The 20,069-nt window shown below is 38.1% G+C and overlaps 1 protein-coding gene across 3 annotated transcripts in view; it reads right to left on the bottom strand.

The window, feature by feature from the left end:
• STK31 (serine/threonine kinase 31) overlaps window positions 1-20,069 on the bottom strand; it is a 93,043-nt gene that overhangs the window by 41,304 nt on the left and 31,670 nt on the right. For all 3 annotated transcript variants that reach the window (XM_027968673.3, XM_042248671.2, XM_042248672.2), the window contains exons 10-13: window positions 18,682-18,841; window positions 15,759-15,881; window positions 2,063-2,242; window positions 386-502 (exon numbers count right to left, since the gene is read on the bottom strand). In XM_027968673.3, the coding sequence (XP_027824474.2) occupies window positions 386-502; window positions 2,063-2,242; window positions 15,759-15,881; window positions 18,682-18,841 (580 nt within the window). The remainder of the gene's footprint in view (window positions 1-385; window positions 503-2,062; window positions 2,243-15,758; window positions 15,882-18,681; window positions 18,842-20,069) is intronic.

Here is a 20,069-nt window from a genome sequence, read left to right on the forward strand (position 1 = left end):
AAGACAGCTACTAATCAATCTTGTGTATTCACTTCCAAAAGGTCTCACAGATTTTATTTCTAGTTTTTATAAACTCTGAAGAGTCTTATCTTATGGTTACTGAGTATGACAGACTTAAGTGCTATTGAAATCTGATAGAATCAGATTAATCTAAGAGTTGTTTTCCTAGAATTAAATATTAGATTTTTTTTCCTTGATGTGAAATATCCTACTAAAATGAAAATATCACCCTGTGGAAGAATAAGACTTCTCATTGTGTTTCTATTAGAACTTGGCAGTATTAGTATTTCAGACAGGCTTTTTTACAAGGAAAGCTAAGTCTACCTAGCAAAAAAAAAAAAAAAAAACAACAAAACACTTTGCTTTAAGGAATACCAGTACTCACAATCAGAGATATCTCCAGCTCCTTGCAGACACCTGACTCAGTATTCTCCAGGATTTCATCAATATTATCAATTGTGTCATCAGAAATCAGTGATTCTTCCACAGACAGATCAAAGGCCTCATTTGTAAAAATAAAAGCATGAAGTATCTCATTTAATTATTTCAATCAGTACTGTATTCTTATACTTGGAGCAGAGCACTAGCCTATGTATTGCATAATATGGGGGAAATAAACATAAGAAATATAAAGTACTACCTTCAAAAACATTATGCACAGGAGAAGAAAAGGTACACACACCTCACACACTTAAAGAAAATACAGATTTTGTTAAAGTAATTAGTGGTTAAGAGAGATGAGAGGACAATACAGAGGAAAAGCATGAGAAAAAAACAGGGACAAGACCAGGATGATTTGAGAGAATGATAAAAGAGACTGTCCAACTGGTAAAGAACCTTGACTGTTCAGGTGGCAAGTTCAAACTGGACAGATAGTAGGTAGACAAAACCAGCCTTTATACAAAGGAATGGGGGTATGATTACACCTGATATATAATGATGACTCACTAGAATTGAGGAATCTAAAGAATAAAAGTTAAAAATTAAACTCTGATAGTTTTCATCTCATTAGGAAAACTAAGGTAATTCCTATCAGGAAACAGACTTTATAATAAGGTATAAAATAGAATAAAATCATGGGTCCAAATTATTATATAAAACATAAAGGTCATAAGCAGTCACTCCGATTTTAGAGGTTCAGATCTGTGATTATGGAGGTCTAGATTTGGGAAATAGCAATGGAAATGAAAGATAACAGACAACCTAAACAGAGGATGATTCTGAAACAAATGAAGACAAAGAAATAACTTAGTTATGTTAATGTATCCATAAGAAAGCATCAAAAAAGAAGAATTCTACAAGTAGCTGGAGAAAAAGTTTTTTTTTTTTTTCCCAAAACAAAGCTAGAAATGCATATATGGAAACCAATCACATAGAGAGATAAATGATACCAAAGATGTTTTTGTCCTTGCTCAGGAGGTTGCAAAGCAACAGAAGAACAGAGAATCAGTAACAAAATTGGGCAAAAATTCAGTTAGGGTTCTGAGTACATTATACAAACCACATATCTCAAAGCCTTTTAGAAAATTATGTAGTGTTTTCAGAATAATAAATAAGAACTAAAAAATTATATCTTTTCTAATATTTAATAACCAAGACTAATATTTTCCATTTTAGATATCTTTAAGATATTTAAGATAAGTAAAACCTGAATGACTTAAACATGGCCAAACATTTTAATGATGACTAGTTAGCCAACTAATGTTAAAACACATATATCTTTCTAAAAAAGAAACGAAAAGGAGGAAAGCTCTATCTTCTAAAGCACATACCATTATCTCTACACTATAGCTGTAAAATTAACAATTCACTTGTAATAAACTCCAGATATTATCTTACACCTGTAGCTTGACTGAAGCTGTTTTCATATACGTCCTGAACAGAGAATGTAAATAGGTAAATCCCTCACTCTACTATCCCAGCATTCTCCTTCTTATTTTTTTCCTCTCTCTCCCCCTCCCTCCCTTGCTCTCAGAAAGAAGTAAATTACATGTGGGAAATTTAAAAATATATATTCCCTGGTTTATGCTATAACATCACCAGGTAGCAGAACTCCTGTTACCTTTAAAGTATTCTGGAACCATGCTACAAGACGTTGTATACAAGTCTCTGTTTCACTTCTAACACTGGTGAACTCCTCTCTTTTATTACACCTCCAGTCATTAAATTTTTCCAGTATTTCTTCAGAGTTAATTCCTTCTTTGGCCTGTCCATATACTGCTTCTAAAGAGGCTGACAAATCCTGCAGAGAGATACTTCTGTTTATTAAAGTTAATTAACTTTATACTAAGAGTAAAGCATCATATTAGAATCTGAGAGACAGTTAAATGATATATTGAATCTCTATCTTGGAGAAGTTTATAAATAAAACTTTGAATATCTAGACATAAAAGCATAAAACTACCTAGAAGGTGATTTACTTGGATTATAATAGTAGAAGTTCATTAAATGAATTAAGTTTATAAACAGACGGCTTTATAGTCCTAGGCTTTTAATTAAGTAGAAAGTATCCTCTTTTCTCTGATTTTACATAATCTATTTTGTCCTGACATGGGAGTTTCTAAGGGCTACTGCTAAGTAAAAATAAACATACCAAATTGTACAAAGAATTCCAATTAAGGAAAGACATTAAGCATATATATCTAGACAGCATATTAAAAAGCAGAGACATCACTTAGACAACAAAGGTCCATATAGTTTTGATCTTCCCAGTAGTCATGTACGGATGTGAGAGCTGGACAATAAAAAAGGCTGAGCACTGAAGAATTGATGCTTTCAAACTATAGTGTTGGAGAAGACTCTTGAGTATCCCTTGGACACAAAGAGATCAAACCAGTCAATCCTAAAGGAAATCAATCCTGAACATTCACTGGAAGGACTGATGCTCAAGCTGAAGCTCCAATACTTTGGCCACCTGACAAGAGCCAACTCACTGGAAATGACCCTGATGCTGAGAAAGACTGAAGGCAGGAGGAGAAGGGGGCCACAGAGTATGAAGTGATTGGATGGCATTATCGACTCAATGAACATGAATTTGAGCCAACTCTGGGAAACCACAGTGAAGGACAAGGAAGCCTGGCATGCTGCAGTCCACAGGGTCACAAAGAGTTGGACATGACTGAGCTACTGAACAAGAATATACATTTAAAAGCATTTTTAGAAAGGACTAGAAGAGACAAGATAGCTTGATGGCTCCCTCCAGGACTAAGACCCAAGAAACAGCACAGAGACAAGAGGAAAACTTAATAGATCCCAGAAATTTTTATCACAAAACTGAAAAACCCTTGGAAAGAAAGAAGATGGCTGGTATTCAGCACTGAATGAATACAATCACTGCAAGTAGGAGACAGCCTGTGCACAGCAAAGAATCATCTTGGGAAAAAAGAATTTTCCTCATATGTTCTTCTCCCTTCCTCACACTGGGCAAGAAAGCAGCAGCACAAGCAAGAGGCAATGGGTTTATACAAGTACAGTACGGAAAACTAGAGGAGGCAAAAACTGATAACCAGGACAGAAGACTTGGCCAAGCACTCTTCCCCTTCCCCCGAATACCCAGTACCATTTACACCTAAGGGGAGCAGCCCCTGGAAAAGAGGAAAGGCTGAGGGGGAGGGACTGAGAGGTCCTCTGAAGAGGAAGATTATCTAGAACAGAAGCCAATAGGAAGTAGTTGAGCCGAGACTGTGTTATGGTCTTCTTGACAGACCAGAACCTGGGGACAGAGGTCGACGAAAAGAAGGCCAAGGAAAGAAGGCTGCAGGGGACCCAAGTCTCTAGTGGAACAAGGGTGCTTTATTCAGGGCAGCGTGTGCTTATATATTGTAATACAAGGAAGCGTTAGGTAAAAAATAAGGTTAAGTAAAAAACACCGAAACCAGACACATAACAACAGTAACTAGGGGAGTAACAATCGTCACAGGGCCAGAAGACAATCCGTGTATTGGAAATAGGAACATGACTAAGGAGTTTTACAGAAAAGTAAAAGGTTACTGAAACAAATCCATGTATGTGTTCTGCCTCATGACCTCAGTCCTGAGAGCTGCGTGCAGCTCTGCTCATTCCTGTTTTCCAGCAACCGATAAGGAACAGAGGGCCCTTGAGAAACAGAAAACAACGCATAGGATTCCTTAAAATTAAGGAATTCCCTGACAAGACTGCAAGCCTGTAAGTTCTGAGAAGCAAGCCTATCCTATTCCCTAAATCCACCTGAAGTCTCAAAGGTATGCCCCAAGCTTTCACTCTTCCCAAGGTCCCTCTTCCACACTAACACATACACACGTAACAGCACACCAAGATAGGTGATAATTCTTCAAGAGCATATGCAGTCCTGAGGAGAAGTACAGGGGAGCATGAAATGTGGCACTAACACAAGCACTCTGAAAGAAATCTAACAAACTAAGCCATCTTATTGATATTTCTTGATTCCAGCTTGTGCTTCCGCCAGCCCAGCATTTCTCATGATGTACTCTGCATGTAAGTTAAATAAGCAGGGTGACAATATACAGCCTCGACATACTGCTTTTCCTATTTGAGACCAGTCTGTTGTTCCATGTCCAGTTCTAACTGTTGCTTCCTGACCTGCATACAGATTTCTCACGAGGCAGGTCAGGTGGTCTGGTATTCCCATCTCTCTCAGAATTTTCCAGTTTCTTGTGATCCACACAGCGAAAGGCTTTAGCATAGTCAATAAAGCCGAAATAGATGTTTTTCTGGAACTCTCTTGTTCTTTCCATGATCCAGCGGATGTTGGCAATTTGATCTCTGGTTCCTCCGCCTTTTTTAAAACCAGCTTGAACATCAGGAAGTTCACGGTTCACATATTGCTGAAGCCTGGCTTGGAGAATTTTGAGCATTACTTTACTAACGTGTGAGATGAGTGCAATTGTGCAGTAGTTTGAGCATTCTTTGGTATTGCCTTTCTTTTGGATTGGAATGAAAACTGACCTTTTCCAGTCCTGTGGCCACTGCTGACTTTTCCAAATTTGCTGGCATACTGAGTGCAGCACTTTCACAGCATCATCTTTCAGGATTTCAAATAGCTCTACTGGAATTCTATCCCCTCCACTATCTTTGTTCGTAGTGATGCTTTCTAAGGCCCACTTGACTTCACATCCAGGATGTCTGTCTCTAGATGAGTGATCACACCATAGTGATTATCTGGATCATGAAGATCTTTTTTGTACAGTTCTTCTGTGTATTCTTGCCACCTCTTCTTAATATCTTCTGCTTCTGTTAGGTCCATACCATTTCTGTCCTTTATCGAGCCCATTTTTGCATGAAATGCTCCCTTTGTATCTCCAATTTTTATGAAGAGATCTCTAATCTTTCCCATTCTGTTCTTTTCCTCTATTTCTTTGCACTGATCGCCGAGGAAGGCTTTCTTATCTCTCCTTGCTATTCTTTGGAACTCTGCATTCAGATGCTTATATCTTTCCTTTTCTCCTTTGCTTTTCGCTTCTCTTCTTTTCACAGATATTTGTAAGGCCTCCCCAGCCAGCCATTTTGCTTTTTTGCATTTCTTTTTCATGGAGATAGTCTTGATCCCTGTCTCCCGTACAATGTCACGAACCTCTGTCTATAGTTCATCAGGCACTCTGTCTATCAGATCTAGTCCCTTAAATCTATTTCTCACTTCCACTGTATAATCATAAGGGATTTGATTTAGGTCATGCCTGAATGGTCTAGTGGTTTTCCCTACTTTCTTCAATTTAAGTCTGTATTTGTCAATAAGGACTCAGATATGCAGACGACACCACCCTTATGGCAGATGGTGAAATGGAACTAAAAAGCTTCTTGATGAAAGTGAAAGAGGAGAGTGAAAAAGTTGGCTTAAAGCTGCACATTCAGACAACGAAGATCATGGCATCTGGTCCCATCACTTCATGGCAAATAGATGGGTTAACAGTGGAAACAGTGTCAGACTTTATGTTTTTGGGCTCCAAAATCACTGCAGATGGTGACTGCAGTCATGAAATTAAAAGACGCTTATTCCTTGGAAGGAAAGTTATGACCAACCTAGATAGCATATTAAAATGCAGAGACATTACTTTGCCAACAGAAGTCTGTCTAGTTAAGACTATGGTTTTTTCCAGTGGTCATGTGTGGATGTGAGATTTGGACTATAAAGAAAGCTGAGTGCAGAAGAATTAATGCTTTTGAACTGTGGTATTGGAGAAGACTCTTGAGAGTCCCTTGGACTGCAAGGAGATCCACCAAGCCATTCTAAAGGAGATCAGTCCTGGGTGTTCATTGGAAGGACTGATGCTAAAGCTGAAACTCCAATACTTTGGCCATCTTATGCGAAGAGTTAACTCATTGGAAAAGACACTGATGCTGGGAGTGATTGGGGATAGGAAAAGAAGGGTACGACAGAGGATGAGATGGTTGGATGGCATCACTGACTCAATGGATGTTAGTTTGAGTGAACTCTGGGAGTTGGTGATAGACAGGGACACCTGGCGTGCTGTGATTCATGGGATCGCAAAGAATTGGACACAACTGAGCGACCGAATTGAACTGAAGCCACCTTATAAAAAGGAAGCAAAATCAATGGCCCAGATAACAGGGAGAACTCAAAATAAGCATAACAAATCTTCTCAAAAATAGAAAGGATATTGGAAACATAAAGCAAAACCAAGTAATTATAAATAATAAACAACTGAAATTATTAAGCATGAAGAAATAATTTTTGAAATAAAGAACACATGGTTTGGTTAAATGGCAGAATACAGCAAAGAATCAATTAGTGACTACTGATTAGGACAAAAATGAGACTCATCAACAACTACAGAAATAAGAAAACAATGGATTATTATTTTCAAAAGTCTTAAGAGAAAATAGCCTTTGCATCTAAGATATTTTATAGCTCATTAAGTAACTGTTGAAAAGAGTTTAAATGTAATCAGCGGCTTAAATATTTGAGTTGTTTAAATATGATATCCTGAGACATTTAATACCTTACCAAGTCAACCACTCAATCTCTGCTTGAAAGGACTCTCAGAGAAAGTATTCTAAAATACAGTGTGAACCAAAAGATATCCAACAATTTATGAAGAGTCAGAAAATAATTCAACTCTACAAAGTTTCTTACTTGAGTTTTCATATACTATACCTGTAATAGTCTGTGAGTAAAATCATAGACAGCAATTGTGATTGTTTGGTTAGCTGGTATTTGGGAGAGAGATAAAAACAGATAAGACCCACCAGAGGCAAGGGAGAATGTTCTAAGGTATACAGGGAAGAGGGAAGAAAAGGAGGAAAAAAAAATCATGATAAACAGAAACACAAAAGTAGTCACAGAAATAAGTTCTAATAAAATAGTAATTATATATAAATCAATTAAATTACCCATTCATTAAAAGTCAGATTTAAATGTTTTACTGATTCTTTTAAAAAATGATCCACTGAAGTGTTGTCTAAGAGAGACATATAAAATAAATGGAAGAAGAAAAGAATCTATATATAAGGCAAATATTAACCAGAAAGACAAGTAGGATAAAAATTTTAAAAGGAAACAAAAATAAAAATTTATCCCAAAACACCTTAAGGAAAAACTATTATTACCTAATAGTTTAAAAATACATAGTTTAAAATAGATAACAATCATGAATTCATTAACACTTAACAATAAGCTCTGAAATATTTTGAAAAATTAAAGAAAACTAGAATATATATTAACTAGAAAATATTAAAAAATCTCAAAATTTACAAAATGATCAGATAAAAAACTAAGCAAAGATACAGAAGATTAAAGCTTCAGATCATAGCTTAAGCTGTAGATCAGACACTGCACACAAAAAACCTAGAATATATTTTCTTTTCGAATTTATAAAAAGTCATGAAACATTAACCATGTACTGTAGGCCACAAAAGAAGCCCCAATAAATGCTAATGAAATCAAATATTGTGACATTTCACTTCTTTGACCTTCATTATAAAAGTACGTTATATTACTTAAATACTTGAAGAAAATAAATAAAAATATAACTATTTTTTAGCAAAATAGAGAAATTTAAGAATAATCTGAACTTATGTAGCTCAATTCCAGAAAAATAAATGACCCAATCAAAAATGGACCAAAGAACTAAATAGACATTTCTCCAAAGAAGACATACGGATGGCTAACAAACAGATGAAAAGATGCTCAATGTCACTCATTATTAGAGAAATGCAAATCAAGACCACAATGAGGTACAATTTCACACCCGTCAGAATGGCTGCGATACAAAAGTCTGCAAGCAATAATGCTGGAGAGGGTGTGGAGAAAAAGGAACCCTCTTACACTGTTGGTGGGAATGCAAACTAGTACAGCCAGTATGGAAAACAGTGTGGAGATTCCTTAAAAAATTGCAAATAGAACTGCCTTATGACCCAGCAATCCCACTTCTGGGCATACACACCGAGGAAACCAGAATTGAAAGACACACGTGTACCCCAATGTTCATCACAGCACTGTTTATAATAGCCAGGACATGGAAACAACCTAGATGTCCATCAGCAGATGAATGGGTAAGAAATCTGTGGTACATATACACAATGGAGTATTACTCAGCTATTAAAAAGAATATATTTGAATCAGTTCTAATGAGATGGATGAAACTGGAGCCAATTGTACAGAGTGAAGTAAGCCAGAAAGAAAAACACCAATACAGTATACTAACACATATATATAGAATTTAGAAAGATGGTAATGATGATCCTGTATGCCAGACAGCAAAAGAGACACAGATGTGTAGATCGGACTTTTGGACTCTGAGGGAGAGGGAGAGGGTGGGATGATTTGGGAGAATGGCATTGAAACATGTACACTAATATGTAAGAAACGAATCGCCAGTCTATGTCCGATGTAGGATGCAGGATGCTTGGGGCTGGTGCACGGGGATGATCCGGAGGAATGATGTGGGGTGGGAGGGGGCTTCGTGTTTGGGAACTCATGTACACCCATGGCAGATTCATGTCAATATATACCAAAACCTATGCAGTACTGTAAAGTAAAATAAAGTAAAAATAAAAATTAAAAAATTAAAATTAAAAAAAATGTTAAAAAAAGAATAATCTGGTGACAAAAGGGAAGAATAGAAAGGGAAACAAACCAGATTTGGCAAAAAGTCTTTTAATATTAAATTTTAAAAAGAAAAGAGTTTTAAAATGATCTTGGTTGCCGATCCTTTAACTCTGTAACAGTCAATGAAAAGAAATAAACCATTACAGAGTAAAGCTGCACTGTTGCTGCTGCTAAGTCGCTTCAGTCGTGTCTGACTCTGTGTGACCCCACAGACGGCAGCCCACCAGGCTCCCCCGTCCCTGGGATTTTCCAGGCAAGAACACTGGAGTGGGTTGCCATTTCCTTCTCTAATGCATGAAACTGAAAAGTGAAATTGAAGTCACTCAGTCGTGTCCAACTCTTAGCGACCCCATGGACTGTAGCCCACCGGGGCTCCTCCATCCATGGGATTTTCCAGGCAAGAGTACTGGAGTGGGGTGCCACTGCCCTCTCCAGAATCATGTCTAAGGCCAGTCAATTTTCCCCATGCCATTTTGCTGGTAGTATCTGTTTTGCTATTCCCCTTAGAGCATCTCTGGTATAGTTTTAACAAACCTCTGTTGGTTATAGTAAATATAGTTTATCCAATCAACATTTTTATTAATTGTGGACCACCAGAATAATACTGACTCGAACCCTGCTGCTATTTGGTTTCTAGCCTTGGATTCATTAGTAATACTTCTAGGGACCCCAATAGAATAATTATATAGGGATCAAATGACCCACTCGGGGCAAGAGTGTTCCTTTTGGCTCTGTGGTTAGTCTGCTTAAGAGGTGGATCCGAGTGTCGAAATGCCAGGGTGAAAAGGATAGCCAATTGAACTAGGGTGCAAATTCCACTCCAATTGGTTGGTAAGAGTCTCAAGCCATGGTCCTCCACAACACCAGATGTCTTCCCAGGCGCAGAATGGTTGCTCATTCCCTCAAAGGACTGGCCTTCACTGCACCCAGACACATTCCCCAAGAATGCTAACTGTTCCCCCCACCTAGAGAGGCATGAGGTATAGTTCACATTATGGAATGGGGGTTTGACAGTCCTTGCAGGTTATGCCTAGGACCCTTCACAGTCACGAACATTAGACAGGTGAACTCTTACATCACTGTCCTTTTCTATGCAAATCTTATTTCACCATTCTGGAATAACCTATACTATTTATTCAATTCTGCTTAAGAAAATGTTTCAAATAATGGCTCCAATGGTTCCTGAACCATACATAATAACAGGAAAACTACATATTAATCAAATTGCCAACATCTGCTGGATTATATAAAAAGCTAGAGAATTCCAGAAAAACATCTATTTCTGCTTCATTGACTAAGCTAAACCCTTTGACTGTGCAGATCATAATAAACTATGAAAAATTATCTTAAAGAGGTAGGAATACCAGATCACCTTACCTGCCTCCTGGGAAACATGTATGCAGGAGGTCAAGAAGCAATAGAACAGGATATGGAACTGTTCCAAATTGGGAAAGGAGTACATCAAGGCTGTATATTGGCACTCTGCTTATTTAATTTATATGCAGAGTACATCATGAGAAATGCTGGGCTGGATGAAGCACAAACTGGAATCAAGACTGCCGATATGCAGATGATACCATCCTCAGGGCAGAAAGCAAAGAAGAATTAAAGAGCCTCTTGATGAAGGTGAAAGAAAGAAGTAAAAAAGCTAGCTTAAAACTCAAATTTCAAAAAACTAAGATCATGGCATCCAGTCCCATCACTTCATGCATGGCAAACAGACAGAGATACAATGGAAACAGCGACAAACTTTATTTTCCTGGGCTCCAAAATCACTACAGACGATGACTGTAGTCATGAAATTAAAAGACGCTTGCTCCTTGAAAGAAAAGCTATGAAAAACCTAGACAGCATATTAAATAGCAGAGACATTACTTTGACAACAAAGGTCAGGTCCATATAGTCAAAACTATGGTTTTTTCAGTAGTAATGTACAGATATAAGAGCTGGACAATAAAAAAGGATGAGCACTGAAGAATTGATGCCTTCGAACTGTGGTGCTGTGGTGCTGAAGAAGACTCAATCTTGAAATTGAGTCTCCCTTGGACAGCAAGGAAAGCAAAGCAGTCAATCCTAAAAGAAATGGGTCCTGAATATTCATTGGAAGGACTGATGTTGAAGCTGAAGCTCCAATACTTTGGCCACCTGATGCAAAGAGACAACTCACTGGAAAAGACCCTGATGCTAGGAAAGACTGAAGGCAGGAGGAGAAGGGGATGACAGAGGATGAGATGGCTGGACGGCATCACCGACCTAATGGACATGAGTTTGAGCAAACTCCAGGAGACAGTGAAGGAAAGGGAAGCCTGGCATGCTGCAGTCCATGAGGTCACAGAGTCAGACATGACTGAGTGACTGAACAACAACATCTTCAACCAGGTGTACAGAAAGACACAAGTGCTCGGATGTCCCTTAATAACCTTTTATCCAATTTTCCAGCAAGCTTAACCCCCTACCTACAGTCCAAAACAAGATAGCTAGTATTCAGCTTGGTATTAAAGATATTGTCAAAAGCAGTAAATATTCAAAGATACATAAAATGTAGGAGTAGAAGAGGGTTATTCTGTTCAAATGATAAAATCACATAGAAAGTCCAGAGTATCAACTGACAAAGAGTAAAAAAGTGTTCAGCAGAGTTGCCAGAAAAATATCAGTATATAAAAATCATCAGCATGCCTCTATACCATCAAAAGAACAAGGGCAGTGAAAGTAAGACAGCATTCACAGAGGAACCAAAAATGCAAACATCTTGGATTAAATCGAGAAAAATGCATGAGGACTTAAGAGAAAAATTTTAAACAGCATTAAAAGATACAAAAGATCCCAATAAGCAGAAAGAAATACTATGCTAATAGGTGGAATGAACACTGTCGTGCCCATTCATTCTAAATTAGTCATTTCTGAAATGGTAGGATTTGACTGAAGATAAGCAGCAGCCGCTGTGCTTTGCTGGAGTAGCCGTGAAGAGATACCCCATGCTCAAGGTAACAGAAACCCAAGTAAAATGGTAGGTGTTGCAAGAGGGCATCAGAGGGCAGACACACTGAAACCATACTCACAGAAAACTAGTAAATCCAACCACACTAGGATCACAGCCTTGTCTAACTCAATGAAACTAAGCCATGCCCATGGGGCAACCCAAGACGGGGAGGTCATCGTGGAGAGGTCTAACAGAATGTGGTCCACTGGAGAAGGGAGTGGCAAACCACTTCAGTATTCTTGCCTTGAGAACCCCATGAACAGTATGAAAAGGCAAAATGGTAGGATACTGAAAGAGGTACTCCCTAGGTCAGTAGGTGCCCAATAGGCTACTGGAGGTCACTGGAGAGATAACTCCAGAAAGAATGAAGGGATGGAGACAAAGCAAAAACAATACCCAGCTGTGGATGTGACTGGTGATAGAAGCAAGGTCCGATGCTGTAAAGAGCAATACTGCATAGGAACGTGGAATGTCAGGTCCATGAATCAAGGCAAATTGGAAGGGGTCAAACAGGAGATGGCAAGAGTGAACATCAACATTCCAGGAATGAGCAAACTAAAATGGACTGGAATGGGTGAATTTAACTCAGATGACCATTATATCGACTACTGCGGGCAGGAATCCTTCAGGAGAAATAGAGTAGCCATGATGGTCAACAAGAGTGTCCAAAATGCAGTGCTTGGATGCAATCTCAAAAATGACAGAATAATTTCTGTTCGTTTCCAAGGCAAACCATTCAATATCACAGTAATCCAAGTCTATGCCCCAACCAGTAATGCTGAAGAAACTGAAGTTGAACAGTTCTATGAAGACCTGCAAGACCTTTTAAAACTAACACCCAAAACAGATGTCCCTTTCATTAAGAGGACTGGAATGCAAAAGTAGGAAGTCAAGAAACACCTGGAGTAACAGGCAAATTTGGCCTTGGAATGCAAATGAAGCAGGGCAAAGACTAATAGAGTTTTGCCAAGAAAATGCACTGGTCATAGCAAACACCCTCTTCCAACAACACAAGAGAAGACTCTACACATGGACATCACCAGATGGTCAACACCAAAATCAGATTGATTATATTCTTTGCAGCCAAAGATGGAGAAGCTCTATACAGTCAACAAAAACAAGACCAGGAGCTGACTGTGGCTCAGATCATGAACTCCTTATTGACAAATTCAGACTGAAATTGAAGAAAGCAGGGAAAATGGCTAGACCATTCAGGTATGACCTAAATCAAATCCCTTATGATTATACAGCGGAAATGAAGATTGATTTAAGGGCCTAGATCTGATAGATAGAGTGCCTGATGAACTATGGAATGAGGTTTGTGACATTGTACAGGAGACAGGGATCAAGACCATCCCCATGGAAAAGAAATGCAAAAAGCAAAATGGCTGTCTGGGGAGGCCTTACAAACAGCTGTGAAAAGAAGAGAAGCGAAAAGCAAAGGAGAAAAGGAAAGATATCAGCATCTGAATGCAGAGTTCCAAAAACTAGCAAGAAGAGATAAGAAAGCCTTCCTCGGTGATCAGTGCAAAGAAATAGAGGAAAAGAACAGAATGGGAAAGACTAGAGGTCTCTTCAAGAAAATTAGAGATACCAAGGGAACATTTCATGCAAAGATGGGCTCGATAAAGGACAGAGATGGTATGGACCTAACAGAAGCAGAAGATATTAAGAAGAGGTGGCAAGAATACACAGAATAACTGTACAAAAAAGATCTTCAGGACCCAGATAATCACTATGGTGTGATCACTCATCTAGAGCCAGACATCCTGGAATGTGAAGTCAAGTGGGCCTTGGAAAGCATCACTACGAACAAAGATAGTGGAGGTGATGGAATTCCAGTGGAGCTGTTTCAGATCCTGAAAGATGATGCTGTGAAAGTGCTACACTCAATATGCCAGCAAATCTGGAAAAGTCAACAGCGGCCACAAGACTGGAAAAGGTAGTTTTCATTCCAATCCCAAAGAAAGGCAATGCCAAAGAATGCTCAAACTACTGCACAACTGCACTCATCTCACACGCTAGTACTGTAATGCTGAAAATTCTCCAAGCCAGGCTTCAGCAATATGTGAACCATGAACTTCCTGATGTTCAAGCTGGTTTTCGAAAAGGCAGAGGAACCAGAGATCTAATTGCCAACATCCGCTGGATCATCGAAAAAGCAAGAGAGTTCTAGAAAAAACATCTATTTCTGCTTTATTGACTATGCCAAAGCCTTTGACTGCGTGGATCACAAGAAACTGTGGGAAATTCTGAAAGAGATAGGAATACCAGACCACCTGACCTGACTTTTGAGAAATCTGTATGCAGGTCAGGAAGCAACAGTTAGAACTGGACATGGAACAACAGACTGGTTCCAAATAGGAAAAGGAGTACGTCAAGGCTGTTTATTGTCACCCTGCTTATTTAACTTATATGCAGAGTACATCATGAGAAACACTGGACTGGAGAAACACAAGCTGGAATCAAGACTGCCGGGAGAAATATCAGTAACCTCAGATATGCAGATGACACCACCCTTATGGCAGAAAGTGAAGAGGAGCTAAAAAGCCTCTTGATGAAAGTAAAAGAGGAGAGTGGAAAAGTTGGCTTAAAGCTCAACATTCAGAAAACAAAGATCATGGCATCTGGTCCCATCACTTCATGGGAAATAGATGGGGAAACAGTAGAAACAGTGTCAGACTTTATTTTGGGGGGCTCCAAAGTCACTGCAGATGGTGATTACAGCCATGAAATTAAAAGACACTCCTTGGAAGAAAAGTCACGAGCAACCTAGATAGTATATTCAAAAGCAGAGACATTACTTTGCCGACTAAGGTCCATCTAGTCAAGGCTATGGTTTTTCCTATGGTCACGTATGGATGTGAGAGCTGGACTGTGAAGAAGGCTGGGCGCCGAAGATTGATGCGTTTGAACTGTAGTGTTGGAGAAGACTCTTGAGAGTCCCTTGGACTGCAAGGAGATCCAACCAGTCCATTCTGAAGGAGATCAGCCCTGGGATTTCTTTGGAAGGAATGATGCCAAAGCTGAAACTCCAGTACTTTGGCCACTTTATGCGAAGAGTTGACTCATTGGAAAAGACTTTGATGCTGGGAGGGATTGGGGGCCAGAGGAGAAGGGGACGACAGAGGATGAGATGGCTGGATGGCATCACTGACTCAACGGACGCAAGTCTGAGTGAACTCTGGGAGTTGGTCATGGACAGGGAGGCCTGGCGTGCTGCGATTCATGGGGTCACAAAGAGTCGGACAGGACTAAGCAACTAAACTGAACTGAACTGAAGGTTCCACAATATCTTATGAGGTACTGTACTCTATCTAAAGATCTAGGAGCCGCCATCACTCAAGGATCAAGATCCCTCTCCCTAACTCTGACATAAAAGCTTTACTAGATTTTCTGCTAGAAAAATGTCCAACCTGCTTGCTACTGCTTTTTTCTCTGTGAGTTTTCCCAATGACTGCGCCTCTAACAAGTCTTATATGCCTGACTATTTTACCTTGCTTCCAGGATACATACATACATATATATATATAAACATACTAAATATATCAATATAAAATTTTAACATCATTAAAAAGAAACTAGGATTCATCAAAGAAAAGAAAAAGTTCTGCCACCATCAGTACTGTCTGAAGTCTAAAGGCAAATGCTAATTTCACCTCTCAAATGGTAAACATATTTTAATGTATATTTAATATCTTTTAAAATTCCAACCTGCAGTGTTTTTAAGCGTTTATTAAGAGATAACTCATCAACTTCCAGAATAAAAACTTCTACTGCCATGTACAGCTTCTGTTGTACTTCATTTCTTTCAGCAATCAAAATATTCCCTTCATTCTGAAGGAAGGAAAAAGGGAATAACCATCAATAATATATCAGTTGTTTTTACACACTGACCTATATAAAAAAAACTGATCTCTTAAAATTAGCAAAATTTAACATTACATTCTCCAACATAATATTTAAGACAAACCCCTCTCTTCTTAGATCACCAAACTGACAAAGTTTCTTTCCCTTAATTAGAAATAAGATTTAAAGTCCACAATTCTGCTCTGTTAATCTTTACTTTTCTGAAACAATAAAATTTTAGTTAAGAAAATTATACCAGTGTCTGTGACTAATTACATACTGCCTCCTTCCTACTCCCACCCCATGCTCAAGTCATTCACCTATTTATGTTTCAAGATTTACTTAATCTCCAACAGGATAAAACCTCCAATTCCCCCAAGAAGCTATGCCTGGAAACAGATATGAGATATCTCCAAGAACCCTATGCATTAGCTATATTCTAGTTCTTAATAAACTATATTAAAACTACCTATTTACGTATTTGTCCTATACCTGAAGGAGAGAGAGGAACAGGACGTCTTAAATTTGTGTCTCTACTACCTGTAACAGAGGTACATACACTTAAATGTCCGAATTTTAGAGTATTCTTTTTTGTGTAAGCTCAACCAGACCATTATATAACTAATTATGAAGACAAAAGACTCTTTCATCAAAAGTACACATGGCGGGCTTTTCTGGTGGTTCAGTGGTCAAGAATCAGTCTGTCAATGCAGGAGACAAGGATTCGATCTGGGAAGCATGCCTCGGAGCAGCCAAGCCCATGTGCCACAACTACTGACCCTGTCCTCTACAGCCCAGGAAGCACAGCTACTAAAGCCCTGGTGCTCTGTATGGCCTATGCTCCTCAACAGGAGAAGCCACGAAGAAGAAGCCCACGCATCACAACCAGAGAGTAGCCCCCGTGTGCCAGAACTGGAGAAAAGTCTGTGTGGCAATGAAGGCCCAGCAGAGCCAAAAATAAATACACAAATAAAAAATGTTTTAAGAAGTACACATGGCAATCAAAGAACTGTGCAAAATATATAAATGAAAATAACAATCTTAAGATGCAAATTAAATGCAACAAGGGAAATAAAAAGACAACTTTATCTGAGGGACAATTATGCCTGTCCTTAATAATCTACAGTAATCTACTCTTCAATCTGTCAAATGAACTTTAGGGCAATAAAGCCCAAAAGTAAGTGCTGAAGTGTCAGCAGTAGTGGAGACAAATTGTTTTAAAAAATCACATTTCTCCTACTAGAATACCAAATCTGACAGACACTATAAGACCTTTTCCCCTCCGTGTCCTGAATCACTTTACTATTTTCAAATGACAAAAGTTAAAAAGCAGTTCTTTTTCAAGTTTCACCTTACTACATGAAAATAATTGTGAAATATTTTAATGATGGCAGTATGGAAATAGAATACACTTCGTAATCAAGACATCTGGTTTAAAATTCCAGATTAACATGTAGAAGTATATAATCTTGAAGTATGTAATCTTGAGCAATTTCCTTAAACCTTGAGGGCCTTATTTTCCTGAGAAGCAAAAATGCCCATGTTTATAAAGTACCTATACATACATGTTTCTAAAAGATGCAAAAATTATTACTTCTGTCACCTTTTTTCGTCTACCATCAGAAGTGACCAGTAAAGGTCTAAGGTGTAAAGTAACCCAAATCTAATCCCCTAACCAAATTAAATATTCCTGGCATTTCCAAAGGCTTAGTTATCTTATTTACTTTTCTCATTCAGAGCCAGTTAGGCTGCCAACTGGCCAAACGAGGTATGACTAGGGAATAAGACCCTTAGGGTACAATCTTCAGAGGCAGAAACCACCAATACTTAAGATAGGACAACTCCAAACTCAAGTATAAAGCTCATAGGTACTATGGAAAGCTATGACTATCTTATCAGATATCTTAATATGAAAAACATGGAGTTCGACTCAGCTGAGTATAATAACGAAAATTCCCACAGGAAAAAATATTTGTACCTACACTAATTAAGATTTCACATGAAATATTCCATTCTTCATATCCCTTTCCTACCAACATATAAAGGACAGGAGAGTGAGGTCACTCAGTAGTGTCTGACTCAAGGTACTAGAGTGGATTGCCATTTCCTTCTCCAGGGGATCTTCCCTAACCAGGGATCGAACCCAGGTCTCCCACATTGCAGGCAGATACTTTACTGTTTGAGCCACAAGGGAGGCACCCACATAGAATTACCTTTTCAAGAACGGATGGTTTAGAGAGCATTTAATAGTAAGGCAGAGTCCTATACTGTAGCATAAAGCGTGCCCCTGTGACCAGAAGATCCACATTAGCAGGTGTGGGAGTCATCCTGGATTATAAGCCTCATGCCCCTCAAAAACCACTCTCTCTTATAGGTATAGCTCCCAGGGTCCCTCAGGGAGTATGCCCAGTTGTTTAGTATTTGTAGTTTGCAGTTCCTCCCAATCCAGATACAATTTACCAATCAGGGATTTTATTTACCTAAACAATGTTGCCAGTAACATGACTGAAATTTCAATTTATCAAATTACCAAGGGAACAGAGAGAGGTAAATCCTCAGGCAAAATGGGAAAAGATTTTGTTAACCCTTTTCCACAACCACTACTCATTTACCTTACCCTTCTTCTAAGGCAACAAAAGAAATCAAATTACTAATATGAAGATATTCCAAAAGTTAAAGATTTCATATAAAGTGTCATTACAATAAATGCAGTCCTGCTTTTTTGAAAGATATTATCTCCTTATAGTCAACAGATAAAAATCATAATGGAGAAAAATTCTTGACCCACCACATTCTCACAAGTTTGAATCTTCTCCTGAGCCAGATTATATTCTGCCCAAATTAGCTCTAATTCATTCAAAGAAGCTGGGATAGTAAAGCAGTCTTCATTCAACACTTGTATAGCATCTGAAAGGTCATTTCCAAAACGAACACTGATACTGACACGTCTATTCAAAAAAAAAAAAAAAAAAAGGCAAAAGGAAAAGATCAAGAAATGTTTAAGGTGGTGTGAGAAAAAAAGTTACACAAATAATAATGGTCTAAAGTTACTATTTACAACACTGGCTATGAAGAGGTGTTTTTTAAAACTATATAAAATCATAGATAACTTTGATACAAACCTTTAACTAAAAATACATTTCACTGGGAAAAAATTAAATATTTTATATAAAAAGACAGCTTCAAAAGTCTGCAGAATTAAAATGATATAAAATTAGATTTGTAAATACTTCTTTTAAAATGTTATATTTAAGCTAATTTTATCAAGATGAAGGCACAGAGTACTTGTACCTTAATAAGCAGACCATCATTTGCATAATCTTAAAAAATCCCCCCAAAAAACCCAACAAAGCAATCAGAGAGGCCAATTTAGGAAAACCAACAAGGTTCACCATTTTATTTGTTTTAGCTTCCAACCAGACTTTCGCCATTCTAATAGCACACTATTTCCTCAAATACAGGTCAAAATATATTGAACTATTCTGGTCTAAAGTCTGTCTCACAGCTTTTCCAGTGTAGTCACTTTGGCTGTGCATTAAAAGTTGATTAACCTCTAGAGAGACCAAATTACTCAAACTATTTAAAACCTATAAACCAAATGCTGACTGACAGATTTATACTGGAAAATAGATTCCCAATGGACAAAAAATGAACACACCGTATTAATTGAGAGCAACATCTTAGTGTTTCCAAGTATATGAAGAAATGAATTACTGGTTTAAGTTTTATGCATAGCACAAAAAGAGAACTAGATTGTTTTGAGAACCATTTTTTCCACACTCCAGAAAAGGGTGAAAAATTATCCCTAACCAACAATAAAGCAATTTTCTATAAAGTAAAATACCTACTTAATTCACATATAGAATCTGGGACATGCTGATTAAACTGCGTGAGACTTGCTAACCAACTGCTTTTCTTCTGACTCCATGAAGATCACTTTTCCTCTGATTTAGGAAGACTACTTTTGTCTTTCTTTAGACAGAGTGTAATTAAATAATCTGGATTACTGAAATCTATAGTTTCTGTATAGGACTGAAAATAACCCCAAGCAAAACAATGGGACCTAGTAGTTTCCCATCAAACTATTACTTAGAAGTTGTGTTGACTTTTTAATTCCATTCTCATATATAACTTTAGACACTATCATCTCACACGGTGACAACAGAACACTATAAA

The sequence above is a fragment of the Ovis aries genome, chromosome 4, assembly GCF_016772045.2.
Source record: "Ovis aries strain OAR_USU_Benz2616 breed Rambouillet chromosome 4, ARS-UI_Ramb_v3.0, whole genome shotgun sequence".
Taxonomy (NCBI): Eukaryota; Metazoa; Chordata; class Mammalia; order Artiodactyla; family Bovidae; genus Ovis; species Ovis aries.